At 37.9% G+C, this 24235-nt stretch overlaps 1 protein-coding gene across 1 annotated transcript in view; it reads left to right on the forward strand.

Moving 5' to 3' along the window:
* LOC109842718 (methyl-CpG-binding domain-containing protein 2-like) overlaps positions 1-24235 on the forward strand; it is a 34362-nt gene that overhangs the window by 2677 nt on the left and 7450 nt on the right. Inside the window, exons 2-3 of the mRNA XM_020411580.1 lie at positions 2563-3326; positions 17418-17471. Of these exons, the coding sequence (XP_020267169.1) occupies positions 2581-3326; positions 17418-17471 (800 nt within the window). The 5' untranslated portion in view covers positions 2563-2580. The remainder of the gene's footprint in view (positions 1-2562; positions 3327-17417; positions 17472-24235) is intronic.

Here is a 24235-nt window from a genome sequence, read left to right on the forward strand (position 1 = left end):
GCTGCATGGGAGGAAAAGAAAACACATTATGAGAGAGAACAAATTGTAATTTCATTTTCCGCATTTGTTTTAGGATCATGACCGCACAAGAAGTTGTAGAGTCTATCATAATTTTCTTCATCTTTTCATACCTTTTTATGTTTTTTAAAACCTTTGTCATACAGAAAGCCACAATTATAATTTTCCTTGTAACTTCTATTTTATTTTCCCAGAACTCTTTAGCTACATATCTAAGTCTTTGTATAACACTGATGGTTTGGGAACCTCAGCAGACACGGCCCTAGAGCTTCAACAGTTTATTGTTCATTGTGACAAACGATCAAGCTTTAAAAGTTTTCTCATTGGCATTAGCACAGTTTTCCCCATTGTTGTTGGTTCCATGACATAGGAATATCACCAAATCCTAATCCATACTGAAGTAACATTTTTTTTTTGGGAAACTGAAGAACTTGATATTAAGCAGTCTTATACAAGCTATGTTGAAGCAAAGATAACACTGATTTTCAAGCTCAATTTATGGACGGCGATACTTCCACATCCTTTTCAGTTTCCTTGTACCCATTCCCAGAATACCTGGATGTTGAGCTCAAAATCTTGATTCTTAGCCCCTGTTTTCTTGCTCCTGTAACCACTCACCATTTTGTTAGGACTGTAAATATACACATTCTTCAGGCACAAGTGTTATCCACTTTTTTTTTGGTTAGCCTAGTGTACTATAATATCTAGACCTGTTTCATTCTGATGATTGAATATCCATTCTTGTAAGAAGGCCATTACCTCTTTACTAATTAGTTTTTTTTAAATTAGGGATGCCATGGTCTATACAAATATCTATCAATTAATCATTATCACACCATCTAATCATGAATATGGGAATTTGCTAGTTCGTCTCAGGTCTTATGCATGAATAAGTTAGCTATCTGAGAGGTCCTAGGCCTATCCATGTACTATATTTTGGAATTGTTTGTACTCCATAGGTGATGACCTGGTTTCTAATCAGTTTAACAAGAGCCATGTTAGCTACCATCAACGAGTAAAGAAGTGGGAGCCTTTATCATGTAAACTTTAAGATGATTTTTTTTGAAATCAGCAGTAATCTTTTTGATACCGGCAATTTATTCTCTTGCTAAAAAAGTTAAGATCAAGTGATCTATTACGTCGAGTAATATTCATTTTCCAGTTTCCAGTTTACTTGAGAATCCCATACCCTCCATATCGGATTTTGGATTTGCTAGATAGACTTCCAGTTAAGGCACTCACATATGCAAATAGCAAAAATTGTTATGTGCAGGTTGCTCGTTCAACCGTTCTCTCAACGAGCACATATTAGTCATTATCCTAAGTCCTAACACCATAAAGTTAATAATCCTCAAAGAGTATGCATAAGTAGGTTTTCAGTATATATTAATTCACATGAACTCGAGATCTAAAGTTACAAGCATTTTGAGGGAGGAACCATGGGAATGCACATGCTTAAGCATGGGTGAACGTATTACTGGGCTGTGCACTTTTGAGGAATTCCTCACTCAGGTGCTACAGTAGTTCTCTTATTCCTGCTCTTAATTGCATTCTTACCGTTTGGTAATAAGCTTTTTCTTATTTTATTTATCTTCATATCACTGTTCTTTCCACGGTCCACCTTTTCCATTTATTTTCTACCAGTTATTTAAAAAATGAATATGATAATAGTATCTATATCCATACAATTCTGGTTGCTTTGCAATTAACTGCAAGAGTCTTGTCTTATGGAATCTATTAGACAAAGATGCTACGTCCATCACAAGGTGAAGAAAGAAATCAACCAAAGAGAAGTAGGTGTAGCAGATTGAGCAGAATAAGAGCAGAAAATAAAGACATGTTTGGTCAATTCTGCAGGTTGTTAAAGTTTCCAGTCTGCCTTTCTGTTTATCAACCCGGGATCCTTATTTAATGGTGGACCCAAAAAAAACCCTTCATAAAGATTGTTACCATTCTATAAGTTAAAACCATTCTTAGAAACTATGCATCTAAAGTAGTTCTGCACATACTGTTTTCAGATTACACTGTACATCTTTATGATATTTATATTGATTTATTGCTGCTTTAGTAGGAAGGAGAGAGGGTATTGTCCTTTGTTGCCAATATAAACGGGTCTTAGCCTGTATCTCACTCCTTGAGAACTTCTTATTTGGCATTTGTTGGCTTTATTTCACATTATGAGGTTAACTGTAGTCAAACTGTAAAATCACACCAGCCTGCAGTCATATAGTTTCATCAAGCAAGTCTTATTTCTGACAACCTGTTTCTTGGTATAAAGTCATCTCTTCCTGGCAGCCTTAATTGCATTCCTTTTATTATTTCCTGCTGTTTGACGAATTTTGGATTCCACTATTCCAGCACGCATATTTCCTTATATGCTTCAAACATTGATTAGCCTTCAACACTAGTCAAATTTGTTATCTTTAAACTATTTCACCTGATTTCCTATTTAGGAAGATTCTTGTAAAAAGAATTTCTTTTTAAATGTATCTTATTTGAGACTTTTTACATCTAAATGGGAATCATATGGTTTATGATATCCAGCCAGCAAAATCAACCCTGATGCAGTCAAATGTGCAAGATGCTCCACCAATGGTGAAGCAGGAAAGCTCTCCACGACCTGTAAAGTGGATTATTAAAAATCCGGTGGACATGGCTAAATTTGATGAGAAGGTTGATGATAATGGATTCATCAGAAGCTCAACGAACAATGTGGCACCTGAAACTAGTGAGTTTATCAAGACAGTGCCAAGTGCTGAAGATGCTCCATCAATGGTGCAGGAATTGTCTAGATCCTCAAAACCTACCAAGAAGAGTCGTAAAAGGGCACTACATAGAGCTGAGGTTGATTTACGGAGTGGCGGAGATGAATCTATTGGAAGTACTTCGAACCAGTTGGTCCTTTATAATCCTGGTTCCAGTAATGCAACTGAGGATGCCCTTCCACTATCTGAGCACACTGAAAGTTATACCTCATCTTTCCAAAATATGGTAGCATCAAATCCTTCTAGTCGAGTACTACCGTCTGTTGGGGCATTCACAGTTCAGTGTGCTAACTGTTTTAAATGGAGACTTATTCCAACGAAAGAAAAGTACGAGGAAATACGTGAACACATATTGCAAAGACCTTTTACTTGTGATGAAGCTCGTGCATGGCGCCCTGATATTACTTGTGATGATCCAGCAGACATATCTCAGGATGGGAGTAGACTTTGGGCAATTGATAAGCCTAACATCGCTCAACCACCACATGGATGGGAAAGACAGCTTAGAATTAGAGGGGAAGGGAGCACCAAGTTTGCCGATGTGTAAGTGTACTTTTCTTGTTCTTTTCTTTTGTTTATAAGTTCCCTCTCTTCTTTTGTTAGAGTAGTAGGAAATACATATCTTCTTTTGATTGGAGTTGAATAAACAGATACTAGTCGGTTGTTTTAACTGACTTTAAGCATATGACAAGCAATTTGATATTTTTGTTGTACATAAAATAATTATACTGATAATTATATTTAGAAATGCATCTATCGTTGCTTTCTGCTCCTCTTAATTCTAAGATTGTTCTTAAAAAGAGAGAAATTATTGTATCTTAAGTTGCTCGCTGTGGATTTGAGGAGTTATGTGCTAGGTTGTATGTAGGATTTATGCATGTGGCTTATTTTGTCCCTTGATATATTATCCCAACCACGTCACAAGGTACCTGTGCTGATGATATTTTCCATTTCCTTTGTATCTTTTCCTCCAGCAAGTGTACTCCGGAGTGAAAATCATAGTTATCCGACCCAAACAAGCTTATTCCAAGCTAACGAACAAGTAAAACCAATTCTATATTAAATGGTCTCACTTTGTTACTGTGATGCCTCAGATGTCACGGCATTTTCTAATTTCATTCTCATGGTACAGAGCAGTATGAGTAATGTAATATACTTGTCAATGACACTTAGGAAGTTAGGATGTAAGTGACTGTAGTTCGCAGGTGGACGGTTGCTCATGATTTCTACATCACATAGTTTGGCTCCAAAAAGTTATCGCTGTTCAAACTTTCAGCAGTATCTACCGTAAAAGTCAATATTTTATGGGCTCTGCTGCAGTTCCAACTTACTGGGAAAATCTTCTGTTGAGTTTGATATGTTGTTGCTACATTGATCGTAAATGCAAAAGCAGGCTACAAAGTAGTGCCATTGTAGGTCAGCTAGTCAGGCATATTATGCAGCGACTGAGTAGCTGTGATCTCAAAGTTATGTTGTATATCAAATATTTCATATAATATACCCTTTTTTATAAACTGTACATGCTTTTATATGATGTTAACACTCAAGGATATATGATGTTAACACTAAGGATACATAGGACGTGCATTAGCATTTGGTAACATCATTATTTTTCGTAAGTGTTAAACTTCCATTATCCTGTTCCATGCTCCCCCTCTTAATCTTATCTTTAGTAAGGTATCTGTTGAAATGAAAGAAAAAGGGAAGACAAACTATATTCCAATGTTTGAAAAAGCTATTTTGAAACTCGCTTCGCAACTTTTTGAAGGGTGAACGCTTCGTAACTTAAAGAGTGAAGCTATTTATCTCTTAAAGTTTATGCCTCCTAGCTTAAAGCATAATTGAAGTGTGCGCTTCACGCTTCATAAAGCGTTTTTCTTTTGAAGCGCACACTTTAGGCAGAATTGAAGGATATAAAAGGATTTTTAACTAACATTAAAATGCCCCTATGTATTTTTAATATGACCATGTGAGTGTAAATAAAATATGTACGTTATGCATCTATCTGAGTTTATTATGATTTATTTCTATACTTTATATATTTAATTCTTATTTTCTAATCAGGACATGAATGTATATATTTATAAATTATTATAACACTAAATATTATATGTTCATAATTTTTACAAATCTAAAATTAAAATACTTAAACTCATGAAGCTTACGCCTCATGCTTTAAAGGTTGCACCTTGCTTCATCAAAGGGTTTCACGTTTCACCTTGTACTTTTGCTTTGTTAAACATTGCTATATTCTCATTAGGAAAAGAGAAGACAAACTATATTCTTAGTTAAACACTTTGTCGCATCTCTATAAAGTAAAACTCTAATGAAGTACTATAATTAACTAATACATTGAATCTAGACTAGGGGTGAGGATAGGCCGGGCCAGTTCAGGCTCGTGACTCGACCTGTCGGGTTCAAGGCCAAGCAGGGTCTGACCTAGGCCCGACCGGATCAAAGTGGGCTGGACCTACTTTTCTAATCATAGGTCTAGGACTGGCCCACAATCCGCCTAGGTGCTGTCGGGTTTGACCTGGTCCACGGCCCATAGGTCATGGGTCGACCCATGGTTTTGTCCAACTCTTTTTCTTATATTTTACCTTTTTAATTATATTAAGCTTATATTTACAATTATAAATTTATTTTTAATTTATTTTTTAGTAATTTTAACTTGTATTGAACTATTTTTAAACTTGTATTAAACTTTTTAATCCTTCCAAGTAGACAACAACAAGCTTAAAGATTGTTGTCTTGTTTCTCAATAGGCCAAAAGGCCCACGAGCCAAAGACTAAGTCTTTTTGGCTTTGTTGGTAGCTAGCTGCAGACCCAAAGTGTTGAAGGAACATCTAGCCTAACCAAAATATATATCATGGGCCAGATCAAGCCGAGTCGAGCCTGGGTCGGGTCAGCGTGGGCCCAGACCTACTTTTTTGACTCCGGGTCTAAGGTTGGACCCAGCTTGACCTGTGATTCGGTATATCATCTGCCCCATTATGGGTCGGGTCGTGACCCATAGCGGGCTGGGTCGGGTTAGCCCGTGGGTCGACCTGGCCCACGCCTAACCCTAATCTAGACATATTCATAAAAGACAATAAATAATATAATTTTTTTTAATAAAGAATGAATCTTCCAAATCTTCCAGTACTTCCCCTCAGGCTGAAGTATAGTGATTAACAGATCAAAGCTTGTCCATATAAGAGTTGAATAATATTTCCATAATAGTATCTCGGTCATATCAATAATTTGATGATAGCTTGTCATAACAAAGAGAGTTGAACAAATCGCCCCTTGTGGCATCTTGGTCATATCAACATAAAAAGATCGAAACTAAGCCGATTATATCAACAGTCGATGAAAAAAATAGTAAAGGCGAAAATAATGCTAATAGGAAGTAAGGGCTTCGCAAGTGACGTCGATAAAAAAGATTTGTGAGCATTAAAAGATGCTTCGTGAGCAACGTCGATATAAGGAATCTTGCAAGCGAGATAAAAGACCATGTTATACAATGGTATAGAAGTCGATGTTGATTGATGACTATATGAAGATCCAAAAATCAAGTAGCCATATAGAAGAATCACTAATGACGAGATCAATGTAAAGCGCTAGAAAAATGGCAAGATCAAAAGAGGATGCTGCAACAAGGCTAGGGGCAAGAGAGGGTGTTATTTGGAAGGTGTCGGCTAGGGAGCAACTAGCCAAGAAGATCTAACGTCCATCAATGCATAATCATGAGTAGCCCTAAAATAAAACTATAGACTTTTATATCAATATGAACTTTCAACCTGTTAGAACAATCGGCTTGTGAGACAAATCAAAGACTTATTATAGCTTGTTGAGGGGGTGCTTGGTGATGCTTCAGAGGCACTTGTAGACAAACAGAGAAGGGGGATTGAAAGACATGGTTGAAGCTGAAAATAAGATCGAGCCGGCAAGGGGAAGCACAAAGATGACGCTTGCAAAAATCCCGTCGGCTGCCTTGAGACTATGAAAAAAGTGAAATTCCTAGGATTTAAGAACTTGCTTTAATACCATGTTCAAATAAAAGAAAAAGCGAAAACGAACTATATTCTTATTGATTATGAAGAAGAGGTCGGTACCCCATATTGAAACACTTTGTCGAATCTCTACAAAAGTAAAACTCTAATAAAAAAAAGGAACATATAATAGGGAAAAGTCCTAAATAGAGATACTATAATTAACTAATATATTGAATCTAAATATCTTCATAGAAGACAACAAATAATATGAGATCTTCCAGAAGAACCTTCCAATAGTATCTTCAAAAGTTCTATAGGGGAGTTATTGGCAAAATCTGTGCAACTCAGTGGCTCATATATATGGCAAACCGACCATATATCAATTTCTATCCAATTAGAGGGTCTATTTTTGTGGATTTATGTTTATTCAAAAGTGTATGAATAACGATGGTCTCGTGAACCCACTATAATGTCAAACCATAAGAAGCATGTTATGTTTTTATATCCATAACAGATTAATATGCTGAAAGCAAAAATATTCTATTGCATGAAGGTGGAGGACAAGAACATCTCTAATTTTATTTGACTAAGTTTCTGAAAATTCAATAAGTGTAGTGTATTGTAAACATGTCATATCTAACATGCTCAATTGATAACCGAGAGACAGTTTGCTTTTAAGGTTCTTGTCAAAATTCTCATTGAATTTTGGAGGAATCTTCCCATAAGCATGGACTAACTGTAAGAGCATGTTCTTGTGGAGGAATCATTTGAAATTGAAGAAAGAGATCCTGGAGGGAAAAAGGTGGCACAAATTTCGGCATCGGGTTACTGTAACTTGAATTTTCTTTAGACTGTATACAAACCAAATATTGATTATCTCAAAATGTGATTTGTATCTAAAACTATATTATAAGTTACGATAAATTGTATTGACTTGTAAATTGATCTGAACCCATTTAGAAATATTATTAAGGTTTAACTACAAATTTGAAGTTTCAAAACAAATATAAATTTTAACAAGAAGAACTGAGAAGTTCAGACCAAACGTATCTATTTGCTGATAGAAATATAAAACCAATCTTCGTTCCCATTTCTTTCTCATTCACCAATGAAAATACAACCTAAACTTAAATGGATGTATGCCTTGTAATATTGTGAAGATAAAGAAATAGTTTGAGACAACTAACTTTTATTAAGTATAATCTACTAGCGGAATATGAGACAGACCAAGAGGGAAGATACGAGACATACACATGTTCTTACAAAAGATAGAATTTTGCTTATGTATAGTGAAAGTCTATTAATGATTTGCACTTGATAGACGACCGCATAAAGCCCAAAAAGGAAAGCAAAGGGAAGAGGCATATATCTGGCAATTATTACTAATTGTTAATTTTCAATGTTGTCAAAGGAGCGCGCCTCATTGCTCCTCATGCTCCCTGTGGGGCAGTGGCAAAGTGCCCCATCTAATGTGATAGCGCCTTTTTTGCGCCTTGCAATCTCCTTGTGTGAAATGTAGAGCGCATGCAAGGCGGGACCTAGCATATTTTGTTCTTTAACATTTCAATCAAGTCTTTATACACAATAACTCATCGCAAAAAGTAAAAAACTCATTAGGCCATTTTAGCAGTCTGATTGACCCTAAAATATTCTCATTCAGTATTTGATTTTTCTTTGATGTTTTCTTGATTTGACTTTTGATTCGGAAAATTATGAACTTTGTTGCTATGTTGGATGTGTTAGCATTATGAATTAAGACCTTATTTTGTGTTTTAACAGTTGATATTATTCATCTTGACATATATTTTTATGTGAAAATCATAAAAATGTTATTTCATGCTTGATTAGCTATCCTGAAAAATTATGTGTGGTGGGTGTCTCGCTTCACTCGGGCATGTTCGCGCAAAGGGGTTTTGAGCCCGGCATTGCGCCTTTTGTATTAGTAACATTGTTTATTCATAATTCCAGGTATTTAGTAAGCTTCTTGTGCCAATTAAGCATCAGTGTCCAACATGTATCGAGCATAGAAAGAGAAGAGTCCAAGCTTCATAAACACCAAGAGGTCAATAAAAAATAACATAGAGTCATTAAGTACTGCATACACCTTATGTTAACTAATAAATTAAGTCTACATCTACACATTAGGAAATGACACATGTTTCCACCAATAGTGTTGTTATGGAATGCAGAAGACGAGATGAATAAACTAATAGCCTGATAGGCTCCAATGTGAACATCATACACTTTAAATTAGTAAATTAAATGAGAATCTAATTAGGAAATTTTGGACCAATCTTCCATTGGTTAAAATTTTCTTAAAATTCACACACAACAAAATTACATGTCAGATGCCTGATATGGCTATCGTTTCTCGTGGCTTGGCTTTGGACTGTGAGTGAAGAATAAATTATTAAGAACAATAAAACTGAGCCCCCCCCCCCCCTCCCCCATCCAGTGACAGATAACAAAAAAGTTAGTTAACATGATTGCTTCATGAGTAGCATATTTAGCGTGTCCTTTGAGATATGCATATTCACTTACAAAACATAATCAACTAAAATAATGCTCAATTAAATAAATCATTGTCTCAAATCTCGAGTTGTATGGAACAAAGATGAAGAACTAATGAGATGACGATGCATATAATATATATTAAGGAGGATTGTGATTGGTAAAAAAGTTCTGCAAACATTTAGTTGATTAATTGTCTGGTAACAAGAGACGCTAAGATAAATGTTTGCAAACATCTCGAAATTGCTGACAGTTTACATTAGTTTATTTTGTTGCCGAACAATTAAATTGGTTAATTAAGTGTTTGCAATCCTTTCTTATAAATCGCAATTCTCTGCATCATTATCTTGTTAGTTCTGTTCTTTGTTCTATACTACTTAATTGAGACAATAATCTTATGAATTGAGCATTTTTTAATGATAAATGTTTTGTAGTTAAATGTACAAATCTCTTAGTAATTATATGTTTTGTAGTCAAATACACAAATCTCTAGTGGATGAACTAAATATGTTATTCATTAAGGAATCTTGTTACTTAATTTTTATTGATGGGGAAACTTTCCCTTCACTGTTCTTTATCTTTTTTTCACTCCCTATCTCAAGCCAAGCCACGATAGAGGTCCGTATTAGTTAGCTGATAAGTCATAGAGTCATCAAACTTTGTTGTGTATGTAAATTTTATGGAATGATTTACCAGTGGAAGATTGATCTGGGATTTCCTAATTATGTTCCCTCATTTTATTTACTAATTTAAAGTGTTTATGTTCATATTGGCATCTGTTATTTACTAATTCAAAGTGTATGATGTTCGTATCGGAGTCTACCAGGCTATTTGTTTAACCTTCTCTTGTTTTATCCATTTTATAATAATGCAATTGATGGAAATACATGTCACTTCCTAATGTGTAGATGCTTGTTAATTTATTTGTTTAAAAGGTGTATTATGGTACTTAATGACTCCATGAATAATTTTTATTGGCCTCTTGGTGTTTACAATGCTTGGACTCTTCGAAGTTAGTTTTGTTTCTATGTTCAATACATGTTGCCTGTGATGCTTGACTAGCACATATCGGACTGAGTAGTACTGAATCTTAAGAAGTTAAAAACTTGTGTAAAAAAGCCTGTATATTATTTTGCGAAATATTCTAAAGGTTATATGTTGGAAGTTCTCATACCATAATGCTGCTGAAATTGACATATGAAAGATCCTTTGACATATGAAAGACAAATTATCAACCCTTAGCACTGTGCAAACATGTGAGGGGCCTTGTATCAGATCAGATATGGTATCAAATTGGACTTTGGATTCTTGTTTGTTTGATTTAGTTACTGAAATTAGAAGCCATGTGTTTAAGTCATTACAATGTTACTTTTTTCCTTTCCATTTTTGGTATAACATGTCCTGCTTACTGTGAGTTTTGATGTGTATAATATAAGTGTGAACGTGAGCATCAATTACTCGTGGGGGCCACCCACGTGATGTTTCTGCGTGAATTGATGGAGCCGCGCCGGACTTTTTTATTTCAGTTCTTCGATGAGTACACGAAGCCAAGCCGGCACCCCGAATAATCACAAGGATATATATATCCTAGTTTCTCTCGGGAAAGTGAGCGAAGGAAGGTGTTGATTTTTTTCTTGTTGCGGCTCCACGTGATGTTTCTGCGTGAATTGATGGAGCCGGACGTTTTTTATTTCATCTTCGCATGAGTACACGAAGCCAAGCCGGCCCACCCGAATAATCACAAGGATATATATATTCCTAGGTTTCTTTCGGGAACAGTGAGCGAAGGAGGTGTTGATTTTTTTTGTTGCGGCTGCGAGAAAAATCGAAGCAGGGGTTTTTGTGATTGCGGCTGTGAGCGTGGAGATTTTTGTGAATCCCTTTTAGGGTTTTGTGCATCCCTTTGAGAGATATTTGTGTGAGGGTTTGAGAGTTTGTTTGAGGGTTTAGATTGAGAGTAATTATAAACCCTAGTTGTATCTCTCCCTCTATTAGTAGATCTCCCCCCTCCTTGCCCCGTGGACGTAGGCAATTTGCCGAACCACGTAAAAATTGATTGTACTGCTTTTGTGTGATTTGTAATAGCTTTTAGGGTCCCTCGACGCGCAGTCCTAGAGCTGACGAGAGGAAGAGCTAATATCCTACTTTGATAGGATATAGGCTTCAGATTCTTATTTCCTTTGAGAAACAAGAATTCTTATTGCGACCTGACTCTCTTGTTGTGCTGCCGAAGTGCTGCCGAAATTTCCGCTGCGCGCAACAAGTGGTATCAGAGCCCAGATTTCAGATTTAGGGTTTTTTGGTGGAGGAAGATTCTTGTGTGAAGCTTAGTTCTTGGAGTTCTCGGCTTCGGTGGAGATAGCATTAGGAGTTGCCGTTGGAGATTTCGCTTTCCTCGTGTGGATAGGAGATCTATTTGGAATCCGATCTAGGGTTCAGTTGGGTGGTTCCTAATTCTATCAAATTTGTTATTTCTCTACAATTTGGAGTTAGTTCGCAATGGGAGAAGAAGGTGAAAGCAGCAAATCGATGGCGGGTACAATACAAGTTGGTTTTCAGAACATCAAAATTAGTGTGGTGAAATATGACGGAAAAATCAACTTTGGTTTGTGGATGAGCGACGTACAGGATGCGCTCAATGCTCAGAATTTGGAAGAGACCATCATGGTCCATGAGAGGCCACCTAAATATGAAGATGCGGTATGAGAGAAAATGAATAGGAACGCTTGTGGGGTGATCAGGTCCTGTTTGGAACAGGAGCTGAAGTATGATGTGATTGGGGTGACGTCTGCGATGAAGATGTGGGAAATTCTCAACAATAAGTACCTTACGAAGAGTGTTGAGAACCGATTGCACTTGCTGCGTAGGTTATTCAGATTCCAGATGTCCAGAGGCACCTCGCTTGCGGCTCATGTGAACAACTATACGAAGTTGTTGTCGGACTTGGCGAATGTTGATGAGAAGATATCGGATGAGTACAAGGCGATTATTTTGTTGGGCTCCTTACCGGATGAGGAGTATGATACCTTCGTGCTCACTTTGTTGAACGGGAGATCTTCGATCAGCTATAGTGAAGTGACTAACGCATTGACCAATTACGATTTGAGGAGGAAGGACAAGGAGACTTCCCGCGCTAGTACTTCAGGAGAGGCCTTGTCGACGAGAGGTAGAAGCCCATATCCGAAAGGTGGTAACAGAGGGAGGTCAAAGTCTAGAGGCCGTCACCAACTAACAAAGAACCAATGTGCATTCTGCAAGGAGCAGGGACATTGGAAGAGAGACTGCCCGAAGCTCAAGGAGAAAGAGAATGGCAAGAAAAAGGGCCCGAAGGCCAATGAGGTGAACATTGCGAAAGGCGATGATTCCGATGATTCGTGCTTTTCTCTACTGATTACTCCGGAGGTGAACCATGTGGATGCATCAGATTGGATGCTTGATTCCGGCGCTACCTTTCATGTGACCCCTAGGCGAGACTGGTTTGCATCTTTTGAGAAAGTCGACGGGGGCGTTGTTGTCATGGGAAATGATCAATCCTGTGGCGTTTGTGGGATAGGTACCGTGCGGATTAGGATGCACGATGGAGTAGTCCGTGAGTTGAAGGAGGTGAGATTTGTTCCTCAACTGAAGAAAAATCTTATCTCAGTTGGAGCTTTGGAGGCGAAGGGATTCAAGGTGACTTTCGAAAACGCTGTAGCGAAGGTTACTAAGGGATCATTGGTGGTGATGAGGGGAGTCCGCAATCGGAATTTGTATTATCTGAAGGGAAGCACCGAGATTGGCCAGGTTGCTTCGGCTATTTCAGAAGCGGACATGAGCAGACTTTGGCACTATAGGTTGGGGCACACAGGTGAAAAGTCACTGCAGGCATTGTGCAAGCAGGGGCTATTGAAGGGAGCCAAGAGTGGGAAGATTGAGTTCTGTGAGCACTGTGTTCTTGGCAAGAAGACGAAGGTGAAGTTCGGGACTGCCATTCATCAGACGAGGGGCATCCTGGATTACGTGCACACAGACGTTTGGGGTCCCACCAAGACTGCATCACTTGGTGGTCGACATTGGTTCGTCACTTTTGTAGATGACTATTCTAGGCGTTACCTCCTCTCTAGATCGCCGTCATATCCGTCTCCTTTGGACGACGTTGATGGATCTGCGCAGACACCGCCGTCTCCTTCCCCGGTCTCTCGTTCCACCTTCCGATCCGCCGCTCTCTTCCCCCGAGCTTTCTCCCGCCAGATCCGCCGCCGACTTCTGGACCTCGTGCGCCGGCGACGGAGCTAGTGAAGGCGAAGGGAAAGGCGACGAAGGCGGTGATAGAGAGGAACAGTCGCCAGTCGGAGAGTGTTTGGGCGGCGGTCTACAAGAAGAGGCAGGAGTCTAGGGTTAGCAGCAGTCTACAAGAAGAGGAACAGTGGCGGCGGCTCTGATACCATGTTGTGTTTGGGTGAAAATTAGGGTTACTTACTCTCATAGAGAGGTACCCTTTTTATAGAAATGCATTCTTACAGATAGGTCCTTACAATATTGACTAATTACTATCTAAATAACTCAACACAGCCAAATAAAATAAATCACCTGTCTTTTTTGGAGAAAAACTAAGGGTAATTGTATATCTTTAAATATAAAAGAAAAGTATGTAGGAAAATATGGAAAGGGGAAAGAGCATAAACTATTATGTGGCTTAGCTTTACGCACAACAACACAAATAGGTACAACTTTAGTGCAGGGAAAGTTAAATACGGAAAACAATGAAAATGAACTGCTTATTATCAAGTTGTGTCGACAATATTCGTTAACAGTTTTAATATGAGAGATGCAACATGAAATATTATGATGCAATACTTTATAGTGCCATGTACTGTTATGCATATTATAAACTGGCCGACGCGGTTTTCCTCCAAAAAAGTTGGTTGACATGGTTATAACTGGGTTTAGGTTTGACATGTGAGTCAATCTAGCTAAGCCAGACTATAAATGATGTATGGTTTCAGCTGTAGCCAATTCCTTATCATAGGACATGATAATTATGTCAAATGCTCACTAGGGCTGTAATTCTTAATCAATAGCGCTGTAATTCTTACTCAAAGATCAACCGAGCTAGAATTTCATGGGTAGTGATCTTTAAAATTGTGTACGCTTGGGGCCAAAGCAGAGATGCTCGGCGAACTGTGGAGAGAATGTAAATGAGGCTTCCAATTCTGGAAGAAAGGTAGAACTCTAAAACTCATACGAGAGGGTTTTACTTATGTATACGTAAACAAAAATCAGGCTTTAATCTATTTCTTGACCTGAGTCTTATTTATTTGTGTACTTTACTCACTTGGTAGGATGCCAAGGGCCTGTCAATGGCTGGGTTTATCAGCTGGTTTATATGGCGCTCAGCTTATCTGACTCGAGTAGTTAGCTGGAGGAACAGGTTTTATGTAGCTGTTAACTGGGCTACCACCATTGTGTTCGGCCGTGATAACTCCAGGATTGGGTAAATATATCAATGATGTCGCCAGATACTTGTTGAAGAAAGGATACAGTTGATGCTAATAATATACTTCCAATGAGTTGAATATCGTTTGGATAACATCAGCTCCATTTAAACGATTCACATGTTCCATTACAGTTATCTTTAGTTTCAATTTTGATATCAAATGTTGAGAGGCCATCTCTCCAGTTTTGACTCGATGTTGTTGTATTCAGTTGTATTTCTACAGAACGAAGGTTTCTTTCGTGAGAATTTTGATGTCTCTTGGTTGTATTTTGTACTAGCTCTTGAGTAGACTGTTTTTTTTTTTTTTTGTATCAGTCTGCAGAAGAATAGTCGGAGGTTATTTTCTATCTTCTCTACAATTGGTAAGCTGCTGTGAACGTGAGCATAATTGTGAACGTGAGCATCAATTACTCGTGGGGGCCACCCACGTGATGTTTCTGCGTGAATTGATGGAGCCGGACGTTTTTTATTTCATCTTCGCATGAGTACACGAAGCCAAGCCGGCCCACCCGAATAATCACAAGGATATATATATTCCTAGGTTTCTTTCGGGAACAGTGAGCGAAGGAGGTGTTGATTTTTTTTGTTGCGGCTGCGAGAAAAATCGAAGCAGGGGTTTTTGTGATTGCGGCTGTGAGCGTGGAGATTTTTGTGAATCCCTTTTAGGGTTTTGTGCATCCCTTTGAGAGATATTTGTGTGAGGGTTTGAGAGTTTGTTTGAGGGTTTAGATTGAGAGTAATTGTAAACCCTAGTTGTATCTCTCCCTCTATTAGTAGATCTCCCCCCTCCTTGCCCCGTGGACGTAGGCAATTTGCCGAACCACGTAAAAATTGATTGTACTGCTTTTGTGTGATTTGTAATAGCTTTTAGGGTTCCTCGACGCGCAGTCCTAGAGCTGACGAGAGGAAGAGCTAATATCCTACTTTGATAGGATATAGGCTTCAGATTCTTATTTCCTTTGAGAAACAAGAATTCTTATTGCGACCTGACTCTCTTGTTGTGCTGCCGAAGTGCTGCCGAAATTTCCGCTGCGCGCAACAATAAGCACATGCATGCACATACAGCCATGTTACCATGTCCTTCTATATTACTTGTTAAAGGTTTGTTGTGTTTCCGTGCTATACTCTATTGAACCAGTCTCGTATATCAATATCCATGCTTCTCAGGTATCACATTTTCGGGAAACATGGAGTTCAGTAGACTATTGATTGTTTACTTGGAATTTTAGTGAGAAGATGAGTGGTTTATTTATGGGGAAATACACCTTTCATATTTTTTAAACTCTTATCATGCTTTACATTTTGCTGAAAGTAGTCTGCGAGCACGCGATTAATATTTAAAATTTGCATCAGACACTACTTTGATTATGTACTATGTCTGGTGGTATGTTGGTGTTGTAGAGGACTTAGAATTTCGTCCACTGCTCTACAGGTGTTGTAGGACCTATTTGGATTAGTTATTTTTATGAGTTTTTCTTAGTCCCTAAAATCTTTAATATTTTGAAATTAGTCCCTCAAATCATTGGAATTGCTATTAGGTCCCCAAATTTGTTTATCTTCTCTTGATTAGAGGGATTAATTTGTAAGAACTTACATAAGAGTTGAGAGACCAAATGGAAATTTCAATGATTTAAGGGAGTAATTCTGAAACAATTTTATAAGAATTTGAGGTCCTAATATAAATTTCAATGATTCGAGGGACTACATTTTAAAATATTAACGATTTAAGGGTTAATATCAATTGTTTTTAAAATTGTAGTTCTGACTACATTTTGCAAGCCTATTAACTGCGATTTTCTAAGCCGGTAATATTTCACTAACATCGTGACTGTTTGGATACAATATGCTGAGAATAACGGGAAGTGTTAGGTTCTCATGAGAAGGGAAAGCAAAGATAGGGTGAGAAGAGAAAAGGGAGGACTCTTCTCTTTTTTCTTGCATCATTTGGGGTTTGCAAAATATCCAGTCTGACTATATCCTTATAAAATTCTGTTAAGCTCAAGTTTTTGTGGTTTAGACAGTTGTCCTCTACTAAACTGTGAACTGGAGCCAGAAGTAACTGAGTCTTGCATTCTATTGTTAGATAAGTTAATTGCAGAAAACTACATTTAAGAAAATATTGGCAAAAGGGAGATTTTACCTAAGCACAGGCTATAGACCATTTTTAGGTGAGAACGTACCTTATCTTTACTCTAGAGATGATTGTCTTTTGGCGCACGTGCTGAATGTCTACGTAAGGCTGACATGGGAACTTCAGATGTCCTTTTTGTAGTTACATTTTTTCCTATTCTACAGGCAAACTCCTACGACTAGTTCAGAGTCTGTATTGTTGGGACTGGACCTTTTGTGTGTTTGTATTTCTCAACATGTGTGTTCACAGCCATACATGAGTCCATTAAGCAACCACCACTTATTTGCATTATATACGGAAACACTTTCAACTTTTTCATAATATATAACATATTAATAAAAAAATCACATTGTTTTTTCCCCTTTTGCTTAGCTGGGCATCCTCGTTCCTCGAGATCATGAATGAGGAAACTTAATTTCTGCAATTAATGCAAAATATCACATGTTATTTATGAGAGACTTCTATTCAATTGAACGTTCACCTGTAATTCGGTTCTACTGCTGCTTTAATACTAGTTTTCTTATTTTTCCATCTTCAGGTACTATGTTGCTCCATCTGGAAAGAAACTGAGGTCAATGGTTGAGATACAAAAGTATGTCCATGTCTTCTTTTTCTCATATTTTATGATATTTCTCTTTGTTTCCTCTGTGTAACTAGACATCTTTAATACCAAAAAAAAAGTAAGCTGGAGCATGTTTATAGCTTATGTTATATGTGACTCAAATACTACATCCGATATTTCTTGGGCTTGGTTTTGGCCAAGGCTGCAATCAAGAGTTTGTTGCCTTGTGGAAGTGTGAATGGTTCTGTGATAAGGATAAACAACGCATAGTGGACTTGGATTAGAGTTCAGTTAGAACTCTTTGATTACTTGGTCACCAAGAATCTTGTTGGCTATTGGATTTCAATCCAATTTGGAGATGCATTAGGGATATCACTTTTGGTCTCTTTATATATGATCCGAACATCATCATGGCTGTTTGCACCAAAAGAGAAATAGAGAACAGTGTTCTCTTCTGAAGTCAACCGAGAGCATCAAGGGCAAAGGTTTTCAAAGCATCTACAGTAAATCTCAACTCTATTGAGGTTTTATGTTCATCTCTTGGTTGTTGATTAATTAGCTCTTGAGAGGGATTGTATCGGGTTTTTGAGGTATGTTAGGGATTAAGTGTTTGAGAGATCTCCATATTGTCTTCCACACAATTTAGTAAAGCTATTCACCTCCTTCGCACATGGTCATAGGCTATAAGACGAACCATGTATATCCGTATATATTTGTCTTCTTGATATTTTTCTGTACTTTCGTGTGATTGACATATCCTTGGGATTTGTCATAAAAAATCAGAGATACTATGATTTATAGTCGAGATTCTATTGGCATCAATGATGTTAAAGAGAACTTGTTGAATAAGGATAAGATAGACAGAGATCTAACTACAAGCGAAAGTAGTGATAAAACTGATGTTTCGTTTGTTTGAAAAAGATCGAAAGAAAGGGGCTTTGATGTAACATGTATAAGTCAAAGCATAAGAATCTGACTTGCGAATATGGCAAAAGAAAAGGGCACATTAATGCCGATCGTTATAGGTTGAAGAATAAGAAGAAACAAGCATAGTATGAAAAAAGATAAATGGAGAACTTCGGTGAAGTTGGTATTGCTGAAGATGTGATTTTGTTAGTTACCGATGATAAAACTAGAAGCAAGAAAGATTGGATTTTAGATTTGAGTTGTTCCTATTATGTGTGTCCTAATCGGGGTTAGTTCGCCACTTACGAAGTTATTGATGATAGAATTATTTTCATGGGGAATAACTGTTGAGCGCTGCGGAAGCCAAACAACCAAACCAATGTGCTTCGAGAGACCAAATCAAACGTCGAAAGAAGGCCAAACGAACCAAATCAATGTGCTTCGAGAGACCAAATCAAACGTCGAAAGAAGGCCAAACGAACCAAATCATTGCCACAAACACAAACAATCAATTTTAACGTGGTTTGGCAAGTTGCCTACGTCTACGGGGTAAGAAGGGGATAAAGTTTTTCACTAATAGAAAAAAAGAGTACAAACTGAGATTACAAATTACTCACTCACCAATTAATCTCACCAACAAATTTCTAATTCTTTTCAAACAAAATCCTAACCAATAGCTTAGAAATATCTTTTTTCTATGTTCCAAATATCCTCAATTTTCTTCTCTTTTCTCTCTTCCAATTGTTTCATATATAGAAATCCTAAAATCATAAACATACTAGAAATTCTAAAACAAAAAACAAAACAGATTAGGAATCCTAATAACCTGTTATCAAAATAGATTTGGAATCATGTTACCAAAACAGATTAGGAATCTCAATAACCTGTTATCAAAAAAATTAGGAACCTACTATCCAATAATTCTTCACCTCGGCGAAGTTTTCTCAAAACTTAGCCGACACAAATAGCAACCAAACATCTCACTTGTTATGTCCAGTACGAAGTGGAATAAATCCACGACAACGGACTCAATCCATAACAAGTCAAGAGCCCAAACGAGAATGCGAACAAACTCCAAATATCGGTATCAACTCACCAAACCGGCTGCATCATAAATGACTGCCTACGTATCCTCTTGCCCAAAAAATTAAGCCTTCACGTAATTCACTCAAACGGCCTCCAAAGACCCTCAATTAAATAGAAAAGTTTATAACTTTTCACCAATATCACTAACGGATCTGTAACTGATAGCGTTCCTAATGGTCCCAAACTGAAACAAATCAAACATCTCTACCTGAGGTGAATCAATGATCGTATCCAAAACATGTCCACCAGCTGCACTCGAATCCAAAACCAACTCATCATCTGCATCAAAATCCAAATGATCTCTAAACTGTCACCTTAGCTAGAATCTCAAACGATGTAGTATGATCTGGAGTATGTGGAGTAATCTTCATCCAATGTGAAATAGTATCACCCTCCACCCGCTACGATATCCCAATGATCCGATCAACACTTCACCTGCCGAGAGCAGTGTTTTTAAAGGCGCTCTCGGGCGCTCGCCTCGGGCGCAAAGCGCTGCGGCGCGATGGAATAGCGCCCCGCATGAGGTGCGGGACGCTACAGTTACGCCAGGCGCGCGCCCCATGCCGCCCGAGAGCGCATCGCTTGTGCAAGGAAGGCGATCGCCTCAGTTTTTCATCGCGACTGGCTTCAGAAAATGCGGGCTATCGGGTAGAAACCCGACTCAAGCTTAAACCAAAAGGCCAAAAAACAAAACTAACCTATTGCAAAGAATTAGGGCATCGTTGTCTCTCCCTTTCTCTTCCAGTTTGGTGACTTCGTGGTCGGTGATTTCTTGTTCGGTCCTCGGTGACTTGGGGTTGGGTGACTTCGATCTTCGGTGGTGACGAGAAGCCGGCGACGAGCAGGAAACGGCGAGCATCCGCGGTGAGCATCGATCAAAGGTAATTTTTCCTTTTAAATTTTTTTTTTTGCCTTTTTTCTTTTCTTTCTCAACTCAGTTCTCTTTCTTTTCTCTGTTCGGTCTTCGGTCTTTGTTCTCCCGTTTCTTTTTTATTTTGCTGTTTCTTTCATTTCTTTTTTCACTTTTTTTTCTTGCTGGCTGCCGCTTCCGTTCTTTTCTTATGTTCTCTTTCTTTTTTTTCGAAGCTGCTGCTCTTTTCACTGTTTTTTATCTTCCGTTCTTTTCATTTCTTTTTTTCTTGCTTCGGTCTTCTGTCTTTGTTCTCTTTCTTTTTTTTCCTAGCTGCTGCTCTTTTCACTGTTTTTTTAATCTTCCGTTATTTTTATCTTCGGTCTTTGTTCACTTTTTTTTAATTTTCTGCTTCTGTTCTCCATTTGCCTTTGATCTGCGGTTTTTTCTTTTTTTTTACTTCTTCACACATGAATGTTGGTTTGTGGACTATTTTGATTAATAATAGGCTAATGATTACTTGATGTTTGATCACTTGATTAATAATAGGCTAATTGATTAATAATAGGCTAATGATTAATAAAGAGAGATTTATTTTATTTTAAATGTGCATATGAATGTTGAAATGTGCAGAGTCATGAAGTTATGAAATTGCTACTATTTGCTTCTTATTAATACATATCAGTCATAATTGTTGAAAATGTGCTACTATCTGATTTCCTGTGCGAGACTGCGAGTATTGATTCTTGCTATTTGAGCTAGGTGTAGTGCTACTAGTTGATTTGAAAGTTGAAACTTGAAACTTGATTTGTCATTTGTAACCTGTAAAAAGGAAAATAAAATTTAGCAATATAGTTGTTAATGATGCAATATAATTTAGCAATATAGTTGTTAATGATGCAATCTATGTGAAATTTTACAAATATTTTTTTTCATGCATCTTGTATATCTTCAAAAATTTTGTGGTCTGGAGTGCGCCTCGCTTCGCTCGGGCGCGTGCATCGCATTGCGCATTGCGCATGTACGCGTAAACTAACTTTGCGCCTCGCATTGCGCCTCGCGCATTGAAAACACTGGCCGAGAGTCAAATGTGACATACCTGCTCAGAACAAAATCAGAAGCTCCTAACTGATAATCAAACGAACCTCTGAATCCCAAATGTGTAATCGGATCAAATCTCACATCCTCGATGTGATCAAATATTGGGCAACCAAATATCCGACGCAATCCAAAATCTAAAGCATCTCCATCAGATCCAAAATCTCTACACGTAGCAGTCGACAACCTATGACCAAGATGACCCAAATATGTTGAAGCTCTAAAATCAAAATCAATGCTCGACAACCAACATCGATCCTCCTCCAGTAAGGAACGACCCATCAAAATTGTCATCTCATCTCTTCGTCCTAATGTCTCCGTATCAATGAAGTGTCTCAAACTGTCATGAGCTCGACATAAATACAAGAAAGAACCCCTACCAAAGCTAGAACGACGGGTTACCTTTCTGCTAATATATTTCTTTCAATTGTTGATTTTTAGGACTTTATACCAACGGGACCTGGTTGTAACCCACCAATACCTAAAACAATCCCCAACTATGAAAACCAAATACCGATTACCTCCCAATTAAGGTTTTAAATATCGGATATCGGGAAAATATCGGATGACCAAAATTCATATCAGATTGCAGATATCGGGGATATGTGATAAATATCGGAATGTCATAATGAATGTTTGCATACATAGTATAATGCATTAAAATATAATCTCAACATATGTAATAAAATTTAAGCATATAAAATATGAATAATATATGTTTAGGATCACTAATCAACCTTCTAAAACAAACAAAAGTGTAAAGTAACGTTGCAACATTCGATCTGCTTTTTTTAAGACAATATCATTTGATATAATGGGGAAATCTTGATATCTCGTCCAAAAATTTTAAACACGGTATATTATTTTGCAACAAACTATATAAAAATATATATTGGTCCACATATCAACTAATATATCGGTCATATCGGGGATTTATCACTCAAAATAGTCAAAAAACGATAAAAGATATTTAAAGACCATATCGGTTACGACAAGCCCTGTAAAAGGATATATCGGGGGATATATCGGGCTATGTCGGGGATATTTAAAACAATGCTCCCAATGATGTCTCCTTGGAAGGCCCCCAAATGCCTGACTGAACACCATCTAAAAGACCCCTCGATCGATGGATAGAAGTATCAAACTCCAACTCAGTCTTCTTGCTCATACCAATGTGTTCAAAGGACTTCAATCTGCAGGTCAAAACACTCAACAAACCATGCACGACATAACCAATCAAATAACCCAGCCTCAACAAATGCCACAGTCTAGCCAAATCCAAAGAAGTCGTCAGCTCTCTATCAAACACCATGCTCCCAATCAAATAATATAAATTATTCCTCCTGACGTCCTTCATCACAATCATGGACCCCAATGTGATCTTCAAACGTGAATCGATCAAGGTCACCCTATAGCCTGCTGTCTTCAAAACTCCAAGTGAAATGATATTCTTCAACTGAGGAACGAACCTCATTCCAACTAACTCCCGAATCACTCTGTCACTCATCCTAATCCGAACGGTACTGATATCATCAATAGGACATTCATGATCATTACCCATAAGCACGATCTTCCCTCTTTCCAACTCCTAAAAGCTGGAGAACCAATCCCTCCTAGGACAAATATGATAAGAAGCACACGAATCTAACATCTATTCTGTAGAGTCGGCAACACAAACTAACAGTAGTGTAGATAACGAGTAGCCCGAAGAATTTGAATCTGAATTATTGCCACTAGCCTTAACAACATTCACCTCTGAAGCTTGAATAGCTTTTCCCTTATTCTTCCCGACTCGATCAACTAACTTTGGGCATTCGGTTTTTCAATGTTTATCCTCTTTACAAAAGACACTGATTACTACGAACTTCAAGATGTGCTCCTCTAGACTGCGACCTCTTACCACGGTTTGGACTCTTTGCTCTTGCGATCAATGCCCCCGCTACCGGCTCAACTGAAGTCTCATTATCCTTCTTTCGAAGTTGATATTTCACAAGTGCAACGATGACCTCACTATAAGAAAGAGATATCTTCCCATTAATAAAAGTAAGAACGAATGTCTCATATTTCTCGTCAGGCAAGGAACTCAACAACAACGTCTTGTTCTCATCTTCAATCATCACATCTACATTCGCTAAATTCGCAAGAAGCTTCGTGTAGTGGTTCATGCGATCAACAACGGAGATCCTCTTCTTCAATTGGAAGCGATAAATGCTCATCTTCAAATGCAAACGGTTCTCTACATTCTTGGTCAAATACTTGCCCTCTAGGATCTCCCAAATCTTCTTAGTCGAAGTCTCATTAATCACATCATATTTTAAATCTTGAGTCAAACAAGATCTAATCACACCACACGCCGTTTTATTCATTTTTTTTCAAACATTCTCCTCAATGTCGTCCGGTTTTCCGTCCAATTCTAAAGTATCTTTCAAATTTTACGCACTGAGCGCATCCAAGACTTCACATCTCTAAAGATCAAAATTGTTTGTGTTATTAAACTTCTTCACATCTATCTTCATAGAGTGGATATTCAAACTTTAGACGATCTTCACGTCGGAAGTACTTTCCACAACTTTCTTTCCCGACCATCTTTCTCAAAGCACCAAAACAAATACGGAACAAATGAAGAATAGATCCAAAACTGAAAAAGATAGTCTTTACCAAAAAGATCTCACATTTATCACCAAACGAAGTCCTAGGCGAGCCTCCAAAACGACCTACTCCAAATAATCCAAGCGTAGCTCGAGCTCTGATACCACTTGTTGAGCGCTGCGGAAGCCAAACAACCAAACCAATGTGTTTCGAGAGACCAAATTAAACAAACGCCGAAAGAAGGCCAAACGAACCAAATCAATGC

Source organism: Asparagus officinalis, chromosome 5, assembly GCF_001876935.1.
Source record: "Asparagus officinalis chromosome 5, Aspof.V1, whole genome shotgun sequence".
NCBI classification, from domain to species: Eukaryota; Viridiplantae; Streptophyta; class Magnoliopsida; order Asparagales; family Asparagaceae; genus Asparagus; species Asparagus officinalis.